The sequence below is a fragment of the Ranitomeya imitator genome, chromosome 7 (genome assembly GCF_032444005.1).
Source record: "Ranitomeya imitator isolate aRanImi1 chromosome 7, aRanImi1.pri, whole genome shotgun sequence".
Taxonomy (NCBI): domain Eukaryota; kingdom Metazoa; phylum Chordata; class Amphibia; order Anura; family Dendrobatidae; genus Ranitomeya; species Ranitomeya imitator.
Window position 1 is genome coordinate 215,823,093 of NC_091288.1, and position 26,439 is coordinate 215,849,531.

Consider the following 26,439-nt stretch of genomic DNA (forward strand, 5'->3'; position numbering starts at 1 on the left):
GATATTTTGTTATAAATAAACACAAAACATATTGACCTAAATTTACCATACCATTATCATAAAGTATAATGTGTCACGGAAAAACAATCTCAAAATCACTGGTTGAAACGTTCCAGAGTTATTACCACATAAAGTGACATTGGTCAGATTTCAAAAATTTGGCGCCGTCACTGAGTGGTTAAGTGTTTAAAGAATTATTTTAAAAAAGTAACATTTTTGGTATCATGTCCGAAAACATCTGATCTTTCAAAACACACAAGTGTCCGAACCGTACGTTAAGACCAGATGTGCTATTTTTCAGTCTCTACACTACCCCCCATAAAAAAATATGAAATAAAAATAATCAAAAAGTCATTTTTAACTCAGAATGGTATCAATAAAAATGTCAGCTCTTGAAGCAAAAAAAACAAAACAAAAGTCAAGTCCTCAGACCGCTTAAAAAATGTACAAGTTTCAGAAACTGGTAAAACAAGCAGTTATTTTTTTAAATGTAAGATTTTTTTTTTTACCACTAAAATAAAAAAAACAAAAACTGGATATCGATCTGGAGAATCGTGTTTGCAAGTAATTTTTACTGCAGAATAAACTCAATTAAACAGAACCCAAAAACAATGACAAAATAGTTTTTTTTCATTAGCAATCTCAAATCACTTGGCATTTATTCCCGTGAACTAATACATTGTGTGGTAAAATAAATGTTGTCATTCAATCTATAACTGGTTCTGCAGAAAAGCAAGCCTATATCGTCCGGCAAAAAATATGCTGCTGTATCTGTGGCAAAATAAAAAAAAAAATATCACTGTTGCAAAAAGGAAGGAAAATCAAAACCGGAAAATGAAAAATGTCCTGGTTATTAACCCCTTAGTGACCAAGTCAATTTTGACCTTAAAGACCAAACCAATTTTTACAATTCTGACCACTGTCACTTTGAGGTTATAGCTCTGGAAACGCTTCAATGTATCCCACTGATTCTGAGAGTGTTTTTTTTTTCCATGACATATTGTACCTTAAAACTGCACCCCTTAAGGTGCTCAAACCACATTCAAGAAGTTTATTAACCATTTAGGTGATTCACTAGAACTAAAGCAATGTGGAAGGAAACATTAACATTTAACTTTTTTCACAAAAAGTTAACTTTAGACCCTACTTTTTTATTTTCACAAGGGTAGCAGGAGAAACTGGACCACAAAATTTGTTGTACAATTTCTCCTGAATACACCGATAGCCCATATGTGGGAGAACAGTACTGTTTGGGCGCATGACAGGGCTCAGAAGAGAAGGAGCGTCGCTTGGCTTGGCTTTTTGAATGCAATATTGGCTGGAATCGATGGCGGGCGACATGTCGCATTTGGAGACCCCTTCATGTGCCTAAACAGTGGAAACCCCCCAGTTCTAACTCCAACCCTAAAACAACCCTAAACCCAACCCTACCCCAACACACTCCTAACCCTATTTCCAACCACAACCCTCGTCTTACCCTCTTCATTATTAGATTTAGCTTATTATTTCACAAGGGCTTTTCAAGACCCCTTTTAATTATATTTAGTGACATCTTTTGATCATATTGTTCCTTTTTTTATTTCTCATGCGGCTTTTAAATTTCAATAAATACAATAAACAGTTGCCATAGTGTAAATATGCCGTAAACTTATGGTGCCAAGACAAGATGCACCAACACATTAATTCTCTCCACGTTTTTTTCCTACAGTGAAGAGTTCAGCTCCCCAGTTGTACTCTGTGCTGTGTTTGTCCACTTTCTGATTAATACTTTCATTACATTTTATTATGTTCTCCATGCATGATAAGGTAAATCTTCATGTGCACTGATCCAGGTTGTTACATTAATAATACAATGTAGAGTAACAGGCTGTACACGATCTATCACTGTTCTTATATCTGAAGTTGGCAGTCTTTTATTATAATGCTGATGTGTCTCAAGAGTGTTCGGCCATTCATTCGTGTTGTCAGTTCTGGAAGATGAAGAGCTAAGATCCAGGCGCACATAGAGGTTAGCCGTCACATCTCTGTGATAACACTCTAATCGAATGCCCAGAAACCCCAGTCCTGATATGTCCGAGACCAGTGGTTCTAGTTTGGTTCTATGAAAAATAACACATTTAAATATATAAATGTAAAAATATAAATATAAAAATAAGACAAACACATTTATGAGTCTACAATTATTATTTTTTTCTTATATAGTAACTATGCTAATAACCAGTGACCTTTGTAAGAGATACAGATGTGAAGAAACAGGCTGTGGTTATCCTCTACCCTCTTTAAAGGGAATCTGTCAGTAGAATCAACCCTACTAAGACGTCTACATGGACACCCAGGTCATAGGAGGCTGAATACAATGATACCTTGATATCTGCAATCTGATATATTATTCCAGAGGATTCCACATTTTTTTATATGTGCATCAGCTGTTAAAATCCATGGGCCGGACATATATCTTCCGGAGAATCTGCCACCAGAGATTATTTTAAATGAAAGGAGAGTTACCAGTGTGAGACATGTAGATCAGGATTGCAGAGGTGTGATAGAGCTGCTGCTGCAGATGTGTTTGTAATGAGACAAAGTTCAGTTCTGCTATGCTGTGTTAGTTACAATCAGGCACAGCTCTGCAGCAGAGCTGACAGCATTACGAGAGAACTGCTGCAGCAGATGTGTTTGTAATGAGATAAAGTTCAACTCTGCTGTGCTGTGTTAGTTATCTATCTCACACCATTAACACTTCCTTTAAATTGAAAGTAAGCTTTAGAGACATTCTCAAGGAGGGAGGGAGAGAGAAAGAGGAAAAGAAATAGAAAAAATAGTAGAAAGTAAAGCGAGGAAAGAAAGAACAGAAAGAAATAGAGAAAGAAAGAAGATAAAGTGTCAAAGAAAAAATAAAGGAGAGAAAAGGAAGAGAGAAAAAAGAAAGTGAAAAAAAAGTAGAGAATAAAGAGAAACAGAAAGAAAAGGAGGGAAAGAAATGGAAAACAAGAAAGAAAAGAAAAAAGAAAGTAGGACAAAGAGACAGAAGATAAAAAAAGAGTGAAAAGAAAGGAGAGAAAGAAAAAAGAGTTTCCTGAAGTGTCTTTTTTAACCTCCGGATAAAGACGCAGTGTGGATTTATCATTACATTTCCATGTTACCATCTGTGGTTTACAGAATACATATTTAACGCTCGCCGTATACTTGAGCTGCCAGTAGAATGCATGTTTGGCTGCCAGCTGTTTATCCTGACACAACCACGGAAAGAAGAGAATAAGGATGGGGAATAGGATCAGGCCTGTTTAAATCTAGAATGGATCTTTTTTTTTTTCTTGAAATTTTACATTGGCGAAAGTGAGGAAGGCCCCATTCACACTACACAATGAGATGTTGTCAGATCTCGGAGAAATGGGCGGGGATTTAACCTTATTTCATTTCTGTTCTTCTATTATACATCTCTGTATATATGGTATGAATAAAAGCTCCATTTTGACTTGGAAGAAACAAGACCTCACAGCTGCATGAACAGAAGAATAAAGCTCAGGTCTCAGAAAAAGGCAACATAAATTACGGTACAATTTATTTATTGAACTTAAAAAAAAGTGTATTTTTGACATAAGTCATACTGACCTATAGAATCATGTTGCCATGTGTTTTTACTGCACATTGAATGGTGTAAAAAAAATAAAATTGGAGGAATTGCATTTTTTTTTCTCTTACTGGACTTGGGATTTTAATTCTGTTTCATACGGTAAAGTGAACGGTCTCATTCAGAACTACGACTACCTGTGCACTGGACACTTTGCAGGGAGGGGGGAGAAGGTGAAAATCGCTGAGTTTTCCAAGGCAAAAAGGCTTCAGGAAACCACTGGCAATTGCTTTCCTGAAAGGTCTTTTCAGTCATTTTTTGTGGCGGCTCTGCACCTGCCGTCTTTGCTCTATGCTGTCAAGTATAAAGAGTGGGTGACTTCTAAAGAAGGCTGCCTGAAAAATGAATGTGTTTCTGCTTTTCGCCACTTCAAGGTTTCCAAACCCTGAGGCCACGAAAAAAAGTATCCATAGACGCAACATATACAGCGTGCAGTATGTTAATTTTTTCCAGCACTTTTTAGGGACGAATTTTAGAGGACATCTGCCTGAAAAAGTTATCTTAAGCACACACCATGAAATGATTTCCTGTTTCATTTTTTTCCTGTCCATAATCTTGCTCTAGGGAGAAATAATAAAATCACAGCTAATCATCTTCCACTGGACCAGTGATAACTTTCCACCACTGCGCTCTTTGTTGTCAGGCTGAAGGGGTATCATCACATGATTACTGCAGCCATTCACTGGGCTTGGTGGCTTGTGCTGTCTACATAGCCATCACTGTAGCGGTGGAGATGCATCGCTGGATCCGCAGAGGGTGAGTTATTATTATTATACATTTTTATAGCGCCATTTATTCTATGGCGCTTTACATGTGAATACTGGGCAAATATAAACAAATACTTTAAACATGAGCAAAAAACAAGGCGCACAGGTACATAAGGAGGGAGGACCCTGCCCGCGAGATCTCACAGTCTGCAGGGGATGGGTGAGGTTACACTAGGAGAGGCTAGGGCAGGTTGTGCGGTGGTTCAGTAGGTTGAGGATCACTGCAGGTTGTAGGCTTGTTGGAAGAGGTGAGTCTTCAGGTTTTTTTTGAACGTTTCTATGGTAGGCGAGAGTCTGATGTGTTGGGGTAGAGAGTTCCAGAGTATGGGGGAAGCACGGGAGAAGTCTTGGATGCGGTTGTGGGAAGAAGAGATGAGAGGGGAGTAGAGAAGGAGATCTTGAGAGGATCGGAGCTTGCATGTAGGTAGGTACCAGGAGACCATGTCACAGATGTATGGAGGAGATAGGTTGCGGATGGCTTTGTATGTCATTGTGAGGGTTTTGAACTGGAGTCTCTGGGCGATAGGAAGCCAGTGAAGGGCTTGGCATAGGGGAGAGGCTGGGGAATAGCGGAGAGACAGGTAGATTAGTCAGGCAGCAGAGTGTAGGATGGATTGGAGTGGAAATATTTTTGAGTTTGAGACGACAGGAGGAGGCAAGGGCTTGGATATGTGGCTTGAAAGAGGGCAGAGTCGAGGATCTCCCCGAGGCACCGGGCGTGTATGACTGGGGAAAGTGAGCAGCCATTGACATTGATGGATAGGTCTGGTGAAGGGGTAGAGTGAGATGGGGAAAAGATGATGAATTCTGTTTTGTCCATGTTCAGTTGTAGAAAGCGAGCAGAAAAGAAAGCTGAAATAGCAGACAGATAGTGCGAGATTTTGGTAAGTAAGGAGGTGAGGTCAGGTCCGGATAGGTAGATCTGCATGTCATCTGCGTAGAGATGGTACTGCATACCGTGGATTTCTAGGAGTTGTCCAAGGCCGAAGGTGTAGTTGGAGAAGAGTAGGGGTCCTAGAACAGAGCCTTGAGGAACATCTACTGACAAGGGGCAAAGTGAGGAGTTGGTATGGGGGAGGGAGACACTGAATGTTCTGATCCAGGATATGGCCAAGTCTTTGATGCCAAGAAATGAGAGGATTTGTAGCAGAAGGGAGTGGTCCGGTCCACAGTGTCGAAGGCAAAAGACAGGTCTAGGAGAAGGAGGACAGAGTAGTGTCGCTTGCTCCTGGCAGTTAGTAGGTCATTGGTGACTTTAGTTAGGGCAGTTTCACTTGAGTGACGGGGACGGAAGCCAGATTGTAACCGATCAAAGAAGTGTAACGGGGTCTACCAAGCTGGGGTACCTCTTTCAGTACCACCCCGTGTTTCAGGAGGTCCACTCTGCTTTAGCTGGAGTCTGAATGATGAAGGACGCTGGCTGGAATTGCTTGGTTACATGGGCGCATATAAAAGATCACTGCTTCTCCACGTATTTCCAGTCTGACAACACTTTACTTTACTCACAGGACACAGAATATATCACGCAGATACAGAGGGCAGGCCAATAGAAAAGCGGCAGGCCAGACATACATTACAATAGCCGCAGGTGGCCAGAGCCTGCCGATATTTACTGTGGGAATTACAAAGGTGGGGGGCGAACAAAAGGGAAATATCGTGTCCCCTCTGCCCAGGGGCACAGCCTGTGGGCTGGTGCATTAGGGACATGTATCTCACATGGAACTTATTATACATACATATAACTGCACAACATTCTGGGTGCTGAGTGGTTCCATAACACGTAACAAGGGCCAAGTCTGTGATGACAAGAAATGAGAGAATTTGTAGCAGAAGGGAGTGGTCCACAGTGTCGAAGGCAGAAGACAGGTCTAGGAGAAGGAGGACAGAGTAGTGTCGTTTGCTCCTGGCAGTTAGTAGGTCATTGGTGACTTTAGTTAGGGCAGTTTCACTTGAGTGATGGGGACGGAAGCCAGATTGTAACCGATCAAAGAGGGAGCAGGAGGAGAGGTGGGAGGACAGTTCAAGATGGACGTGTTGCTCCAGTAATTTGGAGAAGAGATATCGGGCGATAGCTAGACACAGAGGATGGGTCGAGGGAGGGCTTTTTGAGGATGGGTGTGATCTTGGCATGCTTGAAGGATGAGGGGAAGACACCTGTTGTGAGTGAGAGGTTGAAGAGGTGCATTAGGGTTGGGATGAAGACAGTGGAAAGGTTAGGGATGAGGTGGGATGGGAGCAGGTCGAGCGTGTAGGTGGTGAGGTGTGATCTTGACAGGAGGGTGGAGAGCTGATCTTCTGTCATGGTGGAGAAGATGGTTTTGGAGGAGCAGGGTTGAGCAGCTAAGGGGGGCAGTGGGTGCTGTGGGCCAAAGCTTTCTCTGATCGTATCGATCTTCTGTTTAAAGAAAGAGGCAAAGTCTTCAGCAGAAATCAGAGGGGAGGGAGGGGGTGCAGGGGGACGGAGTAGAGAATGGAAAGTGTTGAAAAGCTGTTTAGGGTTGTGAGACAGGGAGGATATGAGAGATGAGAAGTAAATTTGTTTTGCGGCAGTGAGCGTGGACTTGAAGCTGGCGAGGGACTGCTTGTATGCAGTGAAGTGGTCCGCAGAGTGGGATCGCTTCCATCTCCGCTCAGCAATCCTGGAAGCCCGTCTCAGTTCTTTGGTCAGGCTGGTCAGCCAGGGCTGTCTGTTGATTGTACGAGTTTTGCTATGCATGAGTGGGGCGGCGGCATTGAGTGTTGCTGTTATTGTGGTGTTATAAAAAGTGTCAGTTACTGTGTTACTGTGATTATATTAATTTTTCCCTAGTGCAAGCTTAGGGACATGAAGCAAAAACCGAAAACCCACTTTTCTTGCACCTGTGTTGTTTTAGGCTGTGTTGCAGGATGAAATATGCCGTCAGAAACAGGGGTCCAACTAATGGCAGCAGAGATAAGAGACTCTCCTCTACTTTTTCGGGTCTGCCTGTTATCACTGCCTTAGTTATCCGTGCGGTAATCTGATATTTTGTGTCACGGTAAATAAACACATGGACAATCTAAATGCCCCCCTCCTTCTTAGCCGCACAGTGTACCTAAACCACATATAACGTTCATGTTTGGCATTTCTGAAGCGATGAGAGCGAGAGCTCGCCTAGCTTATGGATGCATGCCTCCCGAAGCACGGGCTGGGCATAACATACTGGTCACTACAACGTACCAGTGACTGCAACGTACTGTTCACTCTGCAACATTCATTGCTACTTAATTATGGAAAATACCCATGGAGTCAAAATTGTCTCTACTCCTGTAGATACATTTCTAAAGGGGTATAATTTGCTAAATGGTTTCACTTGAGGGGGATTCTGCTCTTCTAGCAATTAGGGGTTCTGTATATGGAGTCCTCAACCTGTTCTAGAAAAATTTGCGCTCTGTTCCTTCCGAGTCTCTCCGTATGGCTAAGTAGTATTGCACAGCCACATATGGGGTATTGCCACATTCAGTAGAAATTGTGGGACAAATTTTGGTGCCATTTTTACCCACTTGTGTGAAAATAAAAAATCTAGGGCTAAAACAAAATTTTGGTGGTAAAAATGTAGTTATTTTTTCTTCACTGCCCAATGGTATAAGTTTCTGTGACACGCCCATGGTGGTGTCAATATGATCACTGCACTCCTAGATGAATTCATTGAGAGGTAGTTTGTAAAATGGGGTCACTTATGGGGAGTTCTGCTTTTCTTGCCCCTTATGGGCTCTACCAGTGGGTCATACTACCTGCAAACCATAACAGTAAAATCTGCCGCTCCTTGCCTTCTGAACTTTGCCCTGTGCTTGAAAAACATTTCCAGATTACATGTAGGGTGTAGGCTGTTGTGAATTCTGTGGCAGAGTTCACTCCTGTGGTCACAAGTGGTACTTCGGCTGATTCTCTCTGGGAGCTTCCGTTTGTGGAGGAAACTGGTACTGCAGCTTCTGAGTTTCCTCCCTCAGGTGATCTGGTGAGCTCGTTAGCTGCTTCTCTACTTAACTCCACCTAATGCTTTGATCCATGCTTCCTGTCAATGTTCCAGTGTTGGACTTGTGTATCTCTGGATCATTCCTGTGGCCTGCTGCTCTGCATAGCTAAGTGCTTCTTTGCTATTTATTGCTATTTTTTCTGTCCAGCTTGTCTTTTTGTTTTGCTGGAAGCTCTGGGACGCAAGGGGTGTACCTCCGTGCCGTTAGTTCGGTACGGAGGGTCTTTTTGCCCCCTTTGCGTGGTTTTCTTTAGGGTTTTGTGTAGACCGCAAAGTTATCTTTCCTATCCTCGTTCTGTCTAGAATATCGGGCCTCACTTTGCTGAATCTATTTCATCCCTACGTTTGTCTTTTCATCTTACTCACAGTCATTATATGTGGGGGGCTGCCTTTTCCTTTGGGGTATTTCTCTGAGGCAAGGTAGGCTTATTTTTCTATCTTCAGGCTAGTTAGTTTCTCAGGCTGTGCCGAGTTGCATAGGGAGCGTTAGGCGCAATCCACAGCTGCCTCTAGTTGTGTTTGGAGAGGATCAGGAATTGCGGTCTACAGAGTTCCCACGTCTCAGAGCTCGTTCTATTATTTTGGGTTATTGTCAGATCACTGTATGTGCTCTGATCGCTATGTACATTGTGTTACTGAATTGCCTATCACAACAGTAGGCGCACTCAGGAAAAAATGGACCTCAGTTTGTTGTAAAACAAATTCCTATTAGCCCTTAGGAAAATTAAAAACTTGGGGCTAAAACAACATTTTAGTGGTAAAAATGTAATTTATTCTTTCTTCACCGCTCAGTGGCTTAAAATTCTGTGAGGCACATGTGGTATCAATATGATCACTGCACCCCTAGATGAATTCACTGGGGAGTGTAGTTTGTAAAATGAGTACACATATAGGGGGTTTCTGCTGTTCTGGCACCTCAGGGGCTCTGCCAATGTGACATGGCACCCTCAAACCATTCCAGCAAAATCTGAACTCCAATCCGGCGCCTCTTCCCTGTGATAGAAATATATATATATCATGTAGATCTCACTTGCATGTATACTCCTCTATAATCATATATACTCATATATTCACGGCTAATATATACATTACAATCAATGGCTTAAAATGGCTGACATAAACTGATATAAGCCAGACAGACTGTATGGGGTTTTCCAGGCAAAAGTAGAACAACGCCAGATGTATTAAGTGATGATCAGACGTCTCAACTTTGTCCTAGATGCAGAGAGCTACATTTTAGTTGCTTAATCAGCATTCATATGTGCATTAATCACAATATTCCATATATATATTTAGATAACCAATAACAGAGGAGCTAGACAATATGGTAATTAACTAACCACCCCTAACCACCTCCTTTCTATATGCAATTATAAAACCATGTATGTACCATAAATCATCAGTATTGATGGAATGTTTTTCTGTCATAATGGTGTACAGTCCATTCTTGATGAGCGCTCAAAATACTCAGTCTTATTGGGAACGGCTGCAGCACACACAGGGATAGATTTATCCAACCCAAATTTCCATAACATCCCTTCTGAGCATTGCACTGTGTGAAGAGTGGGAGAAGAGGGTTGCACTGACAATCCAACACAATGGGCAGCACTTTGAATACATTTTATAACTATTCATAAACTTGTAAATAACTAATGAAAGAATAAACTTACCGTACGTTAAAACCAAGCACACCATTGTTTTTCTTGTGAAATTCTCAATAAGTTTGATGTGTCACATGACGATCTTCCCATTGGAAAAAATAAAGTTCGATAAAAAATGGCCGACTTTAAAATGGCTGCCATGGTCACCACCCATCTTGAAAAGTTTTCCCCCTCTCATATACTAATGTGCCACACACAGGAAGTTGAAATCACCAACCGTTCCCATTTAGGTGTATCTATATAAATGGCCCTGTACTTTACCCTCGCCTGCTGTAAAATTACAGGGGTCTCCAGAGAGGTGCCACGTCATCCTCTCCACCCCTACAAACCTGTGTGCAATTCCCATATTGCGTACTTATTATTTTATCAGAACAATGTCTGCAACCATTTCTCAGATGTAGTTGATAACTATTTTTGGGGTCTCCTTTAGATTGACCCTATTAGTACCAGTCAGTACAGAGGAACCCTCCTTCTATCCAGTGGCCACTTTTGTGAGTGGTTGGGGGACACTTAGAGTACTTACCAGCTACTTTCAGAGGCATCGAGCTGCGCTGTATAAGGATCTGGCCCTTGTTTTTAGAGAATGAAACTGTGAACACAGCTCCGGAATCCTCATAAGTTGGGCAAAGTGTTAGGAAAGCGCAGATCTGTCCTGGTGTCTTGTTCTCAGTGACCTGGTAATTGGCATCCAGTTCCTTTGAAATTAATGTCCGCTCTTCTTTCAGGTCCTTCTCCCATTTAATGCTGATGTCCTGAGGTATGCTTCCTGTCATAGTGCAGCAAAGAGTTAATTTCTCTCCCTCTTTGCATGTTTCCGGTACACAAATGTCTGATACCGAGCAAGATCCATCACTATCTGTAGGGGGTAAAACAATGCAATGTGAGTGAAAATAGGGCACAGGCTCCATGTATTCAGGGGAGTCTGTCAGCAGGTTTTTGCTATGTAATCTGAGAGCACCATGATGTAAGGGAAGAGACCCTGATTCCAGCGATGCGTCACCTACTGGGCTGTGCTTTGCTGTTTCAATAAAATCAGTGTTTTTTGTAAGAAGATTGTCACTATAGGACTAGGTGTCTCCTGTTTCCTAGTCCAACCTCGCCCCCAGCACAGATTAGCGGTTTCTGTCACTACATAGTGTATATGTAAGCTGCCAATCAGTGGTGTGGGCGGAATTATTCATAGTAAGCTGCCAATCAGTGGTGTGGGCGGAATCATTCATAGTAAGCTGCCAATCAGTGGTGTGGGTGGAATTATTCATAGAAAGCTGCCAATCAGTGGTGTGGGTGGAGCTATTCATAGAAATCTGCCAATCAGTGGTGTGGGCGGAGTTATTCATAGAAAGCTGCCAACCAGTGGTGTGGGCGGAGCTATTCCTAGAAAGCTGCCAATCAGTGGTGTGGGTGGAGTAATTCATAGAAAGCTGCCAATCAGTGGTGTGGGCGGAGTTATACAGAGCTCAGCATTCCGAGCTGTGTTAGATCTACAGCAGAGAATTGTGATTCTATCACAACTGGTTCACGCAGTAAACTATGTGACACATCACTGGAATCAGTCTCTGCCCCTACATCTTGCTGCTGTCAGATTACATCTGTCAGGTTCCCTTTAACACATTGCTGAAAATACTGACACCTGGGTTAGAGAAGTTTACACATTGGTTTCACTGATGAAACGCTGACAAACCACGAAAAGCAAATACTATTATAGTAAGATGATCTTGATATTTTTAGACTCGTTTTAAAGGACTTTACCGCAGCAGAAAACTCCACAGTAAAATCCACAGAGACAAATAATTACCCGGGACAATTCCAAAGTACTTCTTCTCCTGCAGAACTTTGCCAGCTTTCATAAACCGACAGATGAACTCAGCCTGGTGATGGCGCTGCTTGTGCACCTGGAAGCTCAGGATCGAGCGCAGTGAGTAGCTAAATAATCTTGTCAAGATATTCACGCATGTGTAGGAATCCTGTTCCTGCATCTCTTTGTAGTCATCCACTGGATCCATCCACATATTCCCGTATATTTTGATCTCCTTGTCTCCTTGTCGGACCAGCCACACTGCACTTATGTTTTTTGAGTGTCGGCCTGTAATACTACACTCCAGAGTAACAATGCTGCCTTCTGTCCAGTCTTTGGAAACCGAGATTTCATTACCTGGAAAGACAAATAAGATTCAAGGCAGAAAATTAGAACACAGCACAAATTGGAAAGTATTATCACAGTGTTCTCCTGACTCTTGAGTTCTGACAAATTGAATTAGCATGCATTTCTTTTTACAATTTTCCCCAACCACTGATTGGCAGCGTCCTGTGTATAACCCCACCCACACCATTGATTGGCAGCTTCCTGTGTAGAACCCCACCCACACCGTTGATTGGCAGCTTCCTGTGTTTAACCCCACCCACACCATTTATTGGCAGCTTCCCGTGTATAACCCTGCTCACACCATTGATTGGCAGCCTCCTGTGTATAACCCCACCCCCACTGATTGGCAGTTCTCTGTGTATAACCCCGCCTACGCCACTGATTGTCAGCTTCCTGTGTAGAACCTGCCCACACCATTGATTGGTAGCTTCCTGTGTAGAATCCCACCCACACCATTGATTAGCAGCTTCCTGTGTATAACCCCGCCCACACCATTGCTTGTCAGCTTCCTGTGTATAACCCCGCCAACACCATTGATTGGCAGCCTCCTGTGTATAACCCCACCCCCCACTGATTGTTAGGTTCCTGTGTAGAACCCTGCCCACACCATTGATTGGCAGCTTCCTGTGTATAACCCCACCCACACCACTGATTGGCAGCTTCCTGTGTATAACCCCGCCCACAGCACTGGTAGCTTTTTGTGTATACTGTACTTGTCAACTTCGTAGCAGTATATGTTTGTGAGGGGGGTGGACCAGGAGGCACAAGACACCTTGTCCTGTAGACAGTAATTATCTCCTTCTGATTAAACACCTGTTATATTGAACCAACAGCATACAGCTTACTAAGTGATGCATCATTGGAATCAGGCTATCTGCCCCTACATCATTTTGCTCTCAGATAACATAGCAAAAACCTGTTGACAGATTCTTTTAAATGAACATTGACATTGCCCACTACTTGGACAACCCCTGCTATAAATCGGCAGGTATGGGTTAATCACATTGTGAACCTGCCCGGCTCCTGAAATGAACTTTGCTGGGCTGAAAACCAGGGGTGTGGGGTCTGAGTCGGTGTCCATTTTGTAGGAGTCGGAATAAAATGGGCCGACTTCGAAAATAATTATAAATTGGGTTCGGTGCAGGATGTGCTGTAAATGTTTTCATAATAATTTGGGAAAGTTGTGAAATGTCTTGTTTTCTATTCCTGATTTCAGGATCTTGGGTTTATATGAGATGAATCTGTGCTGCACTTTTATGTTCACGCTCAGTGAGGCAGTGCTGTGGAGTCGGAGCTTGAGTTGGAAGTCAAGGAAATTGAGGAGTCGGATTTGTTGGTTTGGCTTACCGCTTCCACAGTGGTGCCGAAAACTCACTAAGGCACCAGATTACAGCTGCCTATAGTATTTGCATGGGTTTCCTCCAGGCACTCCGGTTTGCTCCCACACTCCAAAAAAACATACTGATAGAGAATTTAGATTGTGAGCCCCACTGGGGACTGTGATGATAATATCTGTAAAGCGCTGCGGAATATGTTAGCGCTATATAAAAATAAAGATTACCGTAAATACTTAACAAAAAAGTGTGAAACACCTGAAATTATGTCTGATATTCTAGGTTCTTCAAAGTAGCCACCTTTTGCTTTGATGACTGCTTTGCACACTCTTGGCATTCTCTTGATGAGCTTCAAGAGGTAGTCACAGGAATGGTTTTCACTTCACAGGTGTGCCCTGTCAGGTTTAATAAGTGGGATTTCTTGCCTTATAAATGGGGTTGGGACCATCAGTTGTGTTGTGCAGAAGTCTGGTGGATACACAGCTGAGAGTCCTACTGAATAGACTGTTAGAATTTGTATTAAGGCAAGAAAAAAGCAGCTAAGTAAAGAAAAACGAGTGGCCATCATTACTTTAAGAAATGAAGATCAGTCAATCCGAAAAATTAGGAAAACTTTGAAAGTGTCCCCAAGTACAGTGCCAAAAACCATCAATCGTTACAAAGAAACTGGCTCACATGAGGACCGCCCCAGCAAAGGAAGACCAAGAGTCACCTCTGCTTCTGAGGATAATTTTATCCGAGTCACCAGCCTCAGAAATCGCAGGTTAACAGCAGCTCAGATTAGAGACCAAGTCAATGCCACACAGAGGTCTAGCAGCAGACACATCTCTACAACAACTGTTAAGAGGAGACTTTGTGCAGCAGGCCTTCATGGTAAAATAGCTGCTAGGAAACCACTGCTAAGGACAGGCAACAAGCAGAAGAGACTTGTTTGGGCTAAAGAACACAAGGAATGGACATTAGACCAGTGGAAATCTGTGCTTTGGTCTGATGAGTCCAAATTTGACCGTGATTTTGTGCGACGCAGAAAATGTGAACGGATGGACTCTACATACTGTACTTGGTTCCCACCGTGAAGCATGGAGGAGGAGGTGTGATGGTGTGGGGGGGCTTTGCTGGGGACACTGGGGATGTATTCAAAACTAAAGGCATACTGAACCAGCATGACTACCACAGCATCTTGCAGCGGCATGGTATTCCATCCAGTTTGCGTTTAGTTGGACCATCATTTATTTTTCAACAGGACAATTACCCCAAATACACCTCCAGGCTGTGTAAGGGCTATTTGACAAAGAAGGAGAGTGATGGGGGCTACGCCAGATGACCTGGCCTCCACAGTCACCAAACCTGAACCCAATCGAGATGGTTTGGGGTGAGCTGGACCGCAGAGTGAAGGCAAAATGGGCAAAAAGTGCTAAGCATCTCTGGGAACTCCTTCAAGATTGTTGGAAGACCATTCCCGGTGACTACCTCTTGAAGCTCATCAAGAGAATGCCAAGAGTGCAAAGCAGTCATCAAAGCAAAAGGTGGCTACTTTGAAGAACCTAGAATATAAGACATAATTTCAGTTGTTTCACACTTTTTTGTTAAGTATATAATTCCACATGTGTTAATTCATAGTTTTGATGCCTTCAGTGTGAATGTACAATTTTCATAGTTATGAAAATACTGAAATATCTTTAAATGAGAAGGTGTGTCCAAACTTTTGGTCTGTACTGTATAAAGATGGAGAGGAGGGAGCAGAGTGTTTTAGCCTCTCAAGTGCTTGATTCACAGCTGCACTTCTCAGTAGTCCTGTATAATTCCCACCATGCTGCTGAGTGCTGCATAGAGATAGGAAAGCCGGAGTCCCTAATACCTCTGTGTGCTGCGGATGGGACGCACCATAGCTAGTCTCAGTATGGTCTGATTCACCTGATGCAGATAAGTACATTAAATGGAAAATTGGCTCCAATCATTAGCGGACACCATGTCACGTTTGGAGAGCCCCTGTGTGCCTAAACATTGGAGATCCCCCACAAATGACCCCATTTTGGAAACTAGACCCCCAAATGAACTAATCTAGATGTGTGGTGAGGACTTTGAACCCCCAAGTGCTTCACATAAGTTTATAACGCAGAGCCATGAAAATAAATAAAAAAATTTATTTTCTCAAAAATGATTTTTTAGCCCGCAATTTTTTATTTTCCCAAGGGTAACAGGAGAAATTTAACCCCAAAAGTTGTTGTCCAGTTTCTCCTGAGTACGGTGATACCCCACATGTGGGGGTAAACCACTGTTTGGGCACATGCCGTGGCTCGGAAGTGAAGTAGTGACGTTTTGAAATGCAGACTTTGATGGAATGCTCTGCGGGCGTCACGTTGCGTTTGCAGAGCCCCTGATGTGGCTAAACAGCAGAAACCCCCCACAAGTGACCCCATTTTGGAAACTAGAAAGGAACTAATCTAGATGTGTAGTGAGCACTTTGAACCCCCAAGTGCTTCACAGAAGTTTATAATGCAGAGCCGTGAAAATAATAAACACGTTTTCTTTCCTCAAAAATAATTATTTAGCCCAGAATTTTTTCATTTTCCCAAGGGTAACAGGAGAAATTGGACCCCAAAAGTTGTTGTCCAGTTTCTCCTGAGTACACTGATACCCCATGTGTGGGGGTAAACCACTGATTGGGCACACGTTGGGGCTCAGAAGGGAGGGAGCACCATTTGACTTTTTGAATAAAAGATTGGCTGGAATCAATGGTGGCGCCATGTTGCGTTTGGAGACCCCTGATGTGCCTAAACAGTGCTAACCCCTCAATTCTAACGCCAACACACCCCTAACCCTTATCGCAACTGTAGCCGTAACCCTAATCACAACCCTAACCCCAACACACCCCTAACCCTAACCACAACCCTAATTCCAACCCAACCCTAACCCTAAGGCTATGTGCCCACGTTGCGGATTCGTGTGAGATTTTTCCACACCATTTTTGAAAAATCCGCGGGTAAAAGGCACTACGTTTGACCTGCGTATTTACCGCGGATTTCCAGTGTTTTTGTGCGGATTTCACCCTCGGATTCCAATTGAGGATCAGGTGTAAAACGCTGCGGAATCCGCACAAAGAATTGACATGCTGCGGAAAATACAACGCAGCGTTTCCGCGCTGTATTTTCCGCACCATGGGCACAGCGGATTTGGTTTTCCATAGGTTTACATGGTACTGTAAACCTGATGGAACACTGCTGCGGATCCGCAGCGGCCAATCCGCACCGTGTGCACATAGCCTAATTCTAAAGGTATGTGCACACACTGCGGAAAACGCTGTGGATCCGCAGCATTTTCCCATGACTATGGGAAACAAAAATTGCTGTACACATGCTGCGGAAAAACTGCACGGAAACGCAGCGGTTTACATTCTGCAGCATGTCATTTCTTTCTGCGGATTCCGCAGCGGTTTTACAACTGCTCCAATAGTAAATCGCAGTTGTAAAACCGCAGTGAAATGCGCAGAAAAACCGCGGTAAATCCGCCATAAATCCGCAGCGGTTTAGCACTGCGGATTTATCAAATCCGCTGTGGAAAAATCCGCAGAGGACCAGAATACGTGTGCACATACCGTACCCTACCCCTACCGCTAACCCTACCCCTAACTCTACCGCTAACCCTACCCCTAACCCTACCCCTGGTTCTAACTCCAACCTTAGTGGAAAAAAAAAAAATCTTTATTTTATTATTGTCCCTACAAAGGGAGGGGGGGGAGTCATTTACTGTTTTTATTATTTTGATCACTGTGATAGGTTTTATCACAGTGCTCAAAATTCACATTGGAACGAATCTGCCGGCCGGCAGATTCGGCGGGCGCACTGCGCATGCGCCCTCCATTTTGGAACATGGCGGCGCCCAGGAAAGAAGACGGACCGACCCCGGGAGGCTCGGTAAGTATAAGGGGGGGAGATCAGGGCACTGGGGGGGGTGGATCGGAGCATGGGGAGGTGGATCGGTGTGCGGGGGGGTGGATCGGTGTGCGGGGGGGTGGATCGGTGTGCAGGGGGGTGGGATTGGAGCACGGTGGGTGGGATTGGAGCACGGGGGGAGCGGACAGGAGGACGGGGGAGCGGAGCACAGGACGGAGGGGAGCGGACCACAGATCGGAGGGCTGGGGGGGCGATCGGTGATTTGGGGGCACAAAAGTGTTTCCAGCCGTGGCCGATGATATTGGAGCATCGGCCATGGCTGGATTGTAATATTTCACCAGTTTTTTAGGTGAAATATTACAAATCGCTCTGATTGGCAGTTTCACTTTCAACAGCCAATCAGAGCGATCGTAGCCACGGGGGGGTGAAGCCACCCCCCTGGGCTAAAGTACAACTCCTCCTGTCCCTGCACGCCGGGTGAAATTACAGTTAACCCTTTCACCCGGCCTGCAGGAACGCGATTTCGCCATGACGCATACGCTGCATCATGGGTCGGAATGGCACCGACTTTCATGACGCAGCGTATGCGTCAAAGGTCGGGAAGGGGTTAAGTTGCAAATTCCATGTTATATTTTGAATCCAGTTTTGGGTTTGTTTTACCTTGTTTGCAGAAAATGTTAATTCCTACGAGTAGTAAGATGCCGCAAATTATTGTAATCCGCAACGGTACTGGTATATAATCAACAACTGCAAGAAGAGACATTTAGTTAGTAATTTAATATGTATCTGTAAAAACAATCAAGACTAGCTAAAATATGAAAAATTAACTAATGCTGACAGAGATTTATGATTTTCAATCTGGATATGGTAGAATATCTTCATTTACCATCATAAAACTATTGAAAACTCACGCAGAAACTTCAGCCTTTCAGTTGTACCCTCTCGTATTGTAGAATGATGGACGCTGCAAGTGTAATCAGCGTCGCTATCAGTATATGTCACATTGGTCTCGTACATGGCCTCCAGGGAATAGGTGCCATTAGAATTTCTCCATTTATTGATCTTGCAATCCAAGAGCTCTCCAACTTTCTTCATGGAGAGGTTCAGATCATCAGGATAAAAGCCTGACACCAGGCAGACCAAGGACGAATTCTCCTCACCGTTGTTTGAGAAGTAGAAGAAGACCTCTGGCTGCACTGTGAAACAATGGGATAGAATAGGGCAGAGATGAAGATGAGGTTCACAAGTAAAACATTTCACTAGAAATGCTTTAATGTAGATATAGTCCTTCAAAAGTAACTGATGCTTTCAACCTTTCTAATATTGCCAGCCTTGCATTTTTAAATCAGTTGCAAACGAATTTTGGAAAGTATTTTGAGTCAGCCGAAACCAAAGGTGGACCCAAAAAAACAGAAGAGGTCAAAATCTTTCATTTATGTTTTTCTCTCCATTGCAGAGATATTTCCGGTGAGGTTTTTTTTTTGCTTAACATCATTGTATTTATATCTGAGAACTTTATCCTGTGATTACTCTGATACTATTCAGTTTCATGGAGAAATTTATTAAAAAAAGTGTTGGGATCTTACCTCCGAAGGTAAGCTGAAATGTTTTCTTGAGTGGAGGAAGTATTTTTGACACAACTTCACAGGAGTAATGAGACTTGTCATCCCCAAGGACAGGAGTAAAGCAGAAGGAACTTTGCACTGTAAAGCCGTGAGTGTCATCGCCTTCTACCCGCTGTGGGGTGGAGGTGCTGAGGACCGCTCCGTCTCTCGTCCACTGGAACGTAACGTCAGGAGATGACAGGTTATTTGCTGAACACTGCAACTCATTGAACTTGTTCATAACGACTGTGGTTCCTTCAAGGCTTATGTGATGAAATTCTGTAGAAAAGACAACATGTAGATCAAGAAGGAATAATGATCTAGTAATATATATGGTCTTATTATTATTACTAGCTATTGAACCCGTTCTACGCCCGGGTGGCGAGCATTTATATTGGTTTATAGTCTCCATCCTGGTATGTGCTGCTCCATCCTGCGTCCCCATCCTGTCATGTGCTGCTCCATCCTGCGTCCCCATCCTGTCATGTGCTGCACCCTTCCTGCGTCCCCATCCTGTCATGTGCTGCACCCATCCTGCGTCCCCATCCTGTCATGTGCTGCACCCATCCTGCGTCCCCATCCTGTCATGTGCTGCACCCATCCTGCGTCCCCATCCTGTCATTTGCTGCTCCCATCCTGCGTCCCCATCCTGTCATATGCTGCTGCCATCCTGCGTCCCCATCCTGTCATATGCTGCTGCCATCCTGCGCCCCCGTTCTGTCATGTGCTGCTCCCATTCTGCGCCCCCGTTCTGTCATGTGCTGCTCCCATCCTGCGCCCCCGTTCTGTCATGTGCTGCCCTATTCTGTCATGTGCTGCTCCCATCCTGCGCCCCCGTTCTGTCATGTGCTGCTCCCATCCTGCGCCACCGTTCTTTAATTTGCTGCTCCCATCCATATGCCCCATACGCTGCTCCATAAAGGTTTATGGCCCCCATAAAATGCTCCATAGTATATGCCCCGTACAGTGCTCCATAAAGGTTGATGGCCCCCATAAGATGCTCCATAGTAAATGCCCCCGTACTATATGCCCCCGTACACTGCTCCATTATGGTTTATAGCCCCATAAGATGCTCCATACTATATGCCCCCGTACACTGCTCCATTATGGTTGATGGCCCCCTTAACATGCTCCATTGTATATGCCCTGTATGCTGCTGCAATATATATATATAAAAAACACATACCTATCGTCGCTGGGCGCCGAGTGCTGGGGGGCCTGAGCAGGCGGGGACACCGGCGCGCTGTGGGGGTCAGGTGCCGGTATCGCCGCCAGCTCAGGCCCCCCAGCACTTACTATATTCACCTGGCCCCGTTCCACCGCTGCGCTCCGCCATCTTCCCGGTCCTCGGCCTGTGACTGGTCAGTCAGAGGGCGGCGCCGGCGCGCATTAAGCGCGTCATCGCGCCCTCTGAACTGAAGGTCAGAGGCCGAGGACCGGGAAGATGGCGGCGCGCAGCGGTGGAAGGGAGGACAGGTGAATATAGCCGATACTCACCCTCCTGGCGGTCTCTGCTTCTCTGTTGGAGATCGCGGTGTGCGTTCAGTGTTTACGCATACCGCGATCTCCTGGGAACGTCACTCTGTGAGGCCCAGACTGCGCCGGCGCTTGTGCAGTCTATAAAGGCTTCGGACAGAGTGACGCTCCCAGCGTTATATTATAGATTATTAAGACTGCCACTGCCTCTCAAATAAGATTTCTAGAAAAATCTCTCGCAATGCAGTTATTTAGTACATAGAAAAAAAACAAAAACTTATCTTTTTGATAAGGGCTTGTTTGTCAAGATGAAAAACGCATCTGGAAGGTTTTACATATTTACTTTTTATTGATTTGCACAAAAAATTCACTTCAATTGTGTCAAGAAAACTGTATAGTTGGGCGTCTCCTTCAGCCTCCTCCTAACCCCTTAGTACGAAATGATACACAAATAAATCAGCGCTGGGGTCACCGTGTCTGGAGGGGGCTCAGGACATGAGCCACTTCACACCCAGTAGACATAACTGACATTTGTCTCCAACAGCAGTGACTGGAGTTGAGCTCTGATCGCTGCTGTTAACCATTTAGATGCTGCTATCAATCTCTGACAGCTGATTTTAAATGGAGCGGTTGCCGAAGCACTCGCTTCCCTTGGCCCCTACGACGTGGTCAAGAAACAAACGGGATATCACTGCATCACGGATCTTGCTGAAGGCTTCGGTCCCTGCCATCTTGGTACTCCCGTGAATGTGAGACCGTGATTTGAACTGTATATTGCACTGTTGTATTGCAGTGCATAGGATATGTGATCAGAAGATCACAGGTTCAAGTCCGGTGAGGCAACTAAAACAAAGTTTTTAACTACAGGCAACAAAGTGTAAACAAAAGAAAAGTGTTAATATCTCAAGAACGGCTACAAACGCTAATAGGAAGTAAACTGCAAAAGTGCTTTTATGTTACAAGCACTGTTGTGAATTCTGTTGTTGAACTTCCTCCTGTGGTCGTAAATGGTACTTCGGCGAGTTCTGTCTATGGGCTCCCTCTGGTGGCTATGAGTGAAGCTGCTGCTTCTGAAGTTCCTTACACAGGTGACGTGGTTTATCCTTTGGTTGGCTGCTCTATTTAACTCCTCTCAGATCGTTACTCCATGCCAGCTGTCAATGTTTTTGCATTGGTTCAGTTCGCTCCTGGATCTCTCTGGTGACCTGCCTTCTCCTGCAGAAGCTAAGTTCCTGATTTTCATTATTTGTTCACTGTTTTCTTGTCCAGCTGGTTATCATGATTTTGTCTTGCTAGCTGGAAGCTCTGGGATGCAGAGTGGCCCCTCCGCACCGTGAGTCGGTGCGGAGGTCTTTTTTGCACACTCTGCGTGGTCTTTTGTAGGTTTTTGTGCTGATCGCAAAGTTACCTTTCCTATCCTCTGTCTATTTAGTAAGTCTGGTCTCCCTTTGCTGAAACCTGTTTCATCTCTGCGTTTGTGACTTCCATCTTTACTCACAGTCAATATATGTGGGGGGCTTCCTTTACCTTTGGGGAATTTCTCTGAGGCAAGGTCATTCCGGGTGCTCCTAACCACCAGGTCAAAACAAACCACAATCCCACAATGTCCATCTAAAAAGATGGGAATAAGCTTTTAATAGACATCTACAGTACATAACTAGCAGCAGGTCCACTGTTATGACCTGGTGGTTAGGACAATAATGGACCTGGTGGTTATGAGCACACGGAATGACCTGATAGTTATTAATCATATAGAACGAGCTCTGAGACGTGGAAACTCTGCTGACCGCAATCCCTAATCCTATCACACACACTAGAAGTAGCCGTGGATTGCTCCTAACGCTCCCTATGCAACTCGTCACAGCCTAAGAAACTAGCTAGCCCTGAAGATAGAAAAATAAGCCTACCTTGCCTCAGAGAAATTCCCCAAAGGAAAAGGCAGCCCCCACATATAATGACTGTGAGTAAAGATGAAAATTACAAACACAGAGATGAAATAGATTTAGCAAAGTGAGGCCCGACTTACTGAACAGACTGAGGATAGGAAAGGCAACTTTGCGGTCAGCACAAAAAACTACAAAAAGACCACGCAGAGGGTGCAAAAAGACCCTCCGCACCGACTCATGGTGCGGAGGCGCTCCCTCTGCGTCCCAGAGCTTCCAGCAAGCAAGACAAAAATCAAAATAGCAAGCTGGACAGAAAAACAGCAAACAAGAGAAAAACAAGCAGTAACTTAGCTTCTGCTGGGAAGACAGGTCACAAGAACGATCCAGGAGTGAACAAGACCAATACTGGAACATTGACAGGTGGCATAGAGCAAAGATCTAAGTGGAGTTAAATAGAGCAGCCAGCTAACGAATTAACCTCGTCACCTGTGGAAGGAAACTCAGAAGCCGCAGCCCCACTCACAACCACCAGAGGAAGCCCATGGACAGAACCAGCCGAAGTACCATTCACGACCACAGGAGGGAGCTTGACAACAGAATTCACAACAGTCCACCGTGCATCGAATAACCGTGATGTAGTTATAAGACCTGCCCATCAATATCTGGGAAACACTTTACATTTATAAGAAAGCTCAGAGCGTGGGACCTTCAGGACAGGAACCTTACTGGCCTTCTAGATGATGAGTTGGAAGATGTTGGGAATTGATTGTCAGATGACATCAGACTTTCCAATCCTTAGCACCTCAGGAAGGTCGCACCCCATTATTCCTTCCGATCAATGGCATTAAAACATGAAGGCGATACGTGTTTTCATATACAACAGATCAACACACTACAGCTCACTATGTCTGCACGAGGTCAAAATCTTACCACTCTGACTGAATGTTAGCAAACTATTATCGTTAAAGGGTCAACATTGACTGTTAGGATTGCTACTTCCAATAGGTGGCACTAGAGTTCTAGTCCTCTTCGTCTCTGAAGAGACAATTTGCATATTTCCCAGAGGAGCATTGTGGCTTTAAGTCTCCTCACATCGACATGCTTAACATGTCACTCTCCGCAAGGAGAAACGATACTTCTTGGATCCCGGTCAGACGCCTCTCAGTCAGCCAAACCAGATCTCCACTTTGCACTGACAAGGGGCAGTACCCCGAAACACAGTGTCTGCAAATTGAGATTCTGGTTTGGCTCTTATCCTAAGTCATGTGACAAGGCTCTTTAAAGGGTCGACATTGACTGTTAGGATTGCTACTTCCAATAGGTGGCACTAGAGGTCTAGTCCTCTTTCTCTCTGAAGAGACAATTAGCAAACTATTAAAACATTATCTATTTATCTACCTATCTTTCTCTATCTGTAATGGTATCTATCATCTGTCTGTCTGTCTCTTTATCTTGTTGAGCTAAAGTTTTTAGAATTTTGTTATAATGAAAACATTTTTGTATAATTTGGAGTATCACATTTAATAGAGTTAGAACGTGACGGGACACTTACCACTAACAATCAGATTGACAGCGTTTGTCACCTCCTCCGATCCTAGCAGGATACTACAGGAATATAGACCGGCATCGTCCTGCGTGACAACTGGTAGAGATAGTGACGCGTCTCCCTTCGCCAGCTGTTCTTCGGAGATGTGTGCACCAGGTCTGAAAGCAGTGATTGTGTCCACGTATGATAACACTTTTTTTCCGTCATGCTTCCAAAACACGCGCACCTGCGCAGGATCCACTGGGGTCAAACCGGAAGAAAACATACATTGCAAGACGGCCGTGGTCCCGGGCTCAGACATAATGGGAGCATTGGAGGTGATGACCTGTAACTGAGCACCTGGGAGACACAGACCATTATAGACCATTACAGACTGTTACAGAGCGATATTGTATGCATCACTATAATAAATTAGGATCTTGAGGCAGAACAATATAGTTTGTGGTGACACCAGGGGAAAAGAGCCACAATATCCGACAGTGTGTGACACAGACATTTCTAGTGGTTGGTAGTGATTGTCCTGCAATATTATAATATCTTATGTGGGAAGCTTCAGTGTATATGGCCAGACTGCTGATAAGGGGGTCTCCAGATTACAAATCCAGACTGTAGCTATAGAGTCATGAATAAAAAAAGTAGAACATGGACATTTCGGTAAGTTGGTGCATAAGTAGGATAGTATACCATAAACCGTATTTTAAAACTTGGCACTAAAATGTGATTTTTAAGGATGAGAATTTAAATATGAGACTTTTCAATCTGTAACTCGGAAAATACAAGACTTTTCGATCTGTAACTCGGAAAATGCAAGACTTCGTTCTATAACTTGGAAAATATGAGACTTTTCGATCTGTATCTCGGAAAATAGGAGACTTTCGATCTGTAACTCAGAAAATATGAGACTTTTTGTTCTTTAACTCAGAAAAAATGAGACTTTTCAGTCTCCAAGTCGCCCTTAGTCAGTCTCTACCTGGATTAGAGAATGAACACATATGCTGCACTGGGAAAAGCCATGCAGTATCCACCGCTATGCAGGAGAAGGTTTTTCCTTGTGTTTGGGGATTACGCGGATTCACCAATATCACTGGGAAATGCTCATTAACAAAATGACAGATTGTGAATAGAGATGGGCGAACATGAACAGTAAAGCTCGGCGTCTTTACTGATCCCCTACTGTTCGGGCTCGGACACCGAACACGGACTTCACCCAGAAGTCCGCGTTACTGTTCAGGTTCGGCAGCCCGAACACAGGGTGTTTGTTGTGCTATCAGGTGCATGACAGCGCGGCAAACAAGCGGCTGAGAGCGCTAGTTGTGTTTGAATATAAAAAAAAATAATATTGCGAACAAATGTAAATAAAATACATATATCTTAGGTTCACATCACCACAAGTAAAAATGAGAAGCAAAACATCTTTTCAATAATATATTTAGAAACAGCTGTAAAAGCTGCATAAATAGAAAAGTGAGTGAGGTTACACCACCGTGTCCACAACGTTGCCTTTGAGTATCGGCTTACTTAGGAGCAATATATCCATGCACATCTGACTGATGCCATCCGTCTCCCATAGCCTCCTGTACTAACAAAAGCCTGTCTGTAATGTATACCTGTTTACAGGTTGGCTGTAATGATGGGCTTTAATGTTGAAAACTTGTAAAGCTTAACCCTTGGGATAGGATCTTGGAGATGGGAATATAAATGAATTAAATCATTGTATTCCCCAAAATATAACAATGCTGCAGCACCTTTCTTAGGCCATAGTCTCATGAAGAATTCATCAGGCCATGTGCAATTCTCATTTAACATAAAAAAAACACCTGTGACATCATCGTCATCCGTGACATCAGCAATGACACGCTGCAGGAGACAGCAGTACTCAGCGTCACGTCTGAAGGTACAAGTGTATAGTATGTACAGACCCTTTCATGAAACCGATGAATGTGGGTGAAGACCCTGTATAGACTATACGGATGTCATCTTAGTATGTGCATCGTGGGATCCCAGGATGTGAAATGCTGCAGATTCTCCGCCGTCCGCACACGAAGCATCACAAGGGCAAACGCTGTAATAGATCTCTGCAGAATGGATTCATCCTCATTAAATCCATACTCACACGCAGCTGTCACCAGGAGCAGCAGGAGCAGGGAGGACATGGTCACAGAAAAGAGCAAGGCCTCTCAGATGTCCTGCAAACCATTGTCAGTCACATCACAGCCAGTTACACTGCCGTGTCTCCTCCTACAGGGGCTGGGAGACCTCATATGAGTGGTTCAGGATTGCAAGCACTCATGTAAAGGCCCCTTCACATTAAGCGACGCTGCAGCGATACCGACAACGATCCGGATCGCTGCAGCGTCGCTGTTTGGTCGCTGGAGAGCTGTCACACAGACCGCTCTCCAGCGACCAACGATGCCGGTAACGAGGGTAAACATCGGGTAACTAAGCGCAGGGCCGCGCTTAGTAACCCGATGTTTACCCTGGTTACCATCCTAAAAGTAAAAAAACA

The 26,439-nt window shown here is 44.2% G+C and overlaps 1 gene segment (V, D, J or C); it reads right to left on the reverse strand.

Moving 5' to 3' along the window:
* On the reverse strand, window positions 1-26,168 carry LOC138645490 (immunoglobulin heavy constant mu-like). The segment is given in 7 exon segments: window positions 1-2,099; window positions 10,575-10,907; window positions 11,847-12,203; window positions 18,333-18,617; window positions 19,008-19,304; window positions 23,940-24,272; window positions 26,047-26,168. Coding segments are annotated over 7 exon segments (1,656 nt in total).
* Window positions 26,169-26,439: the final 271 nt, after the last annotated feature.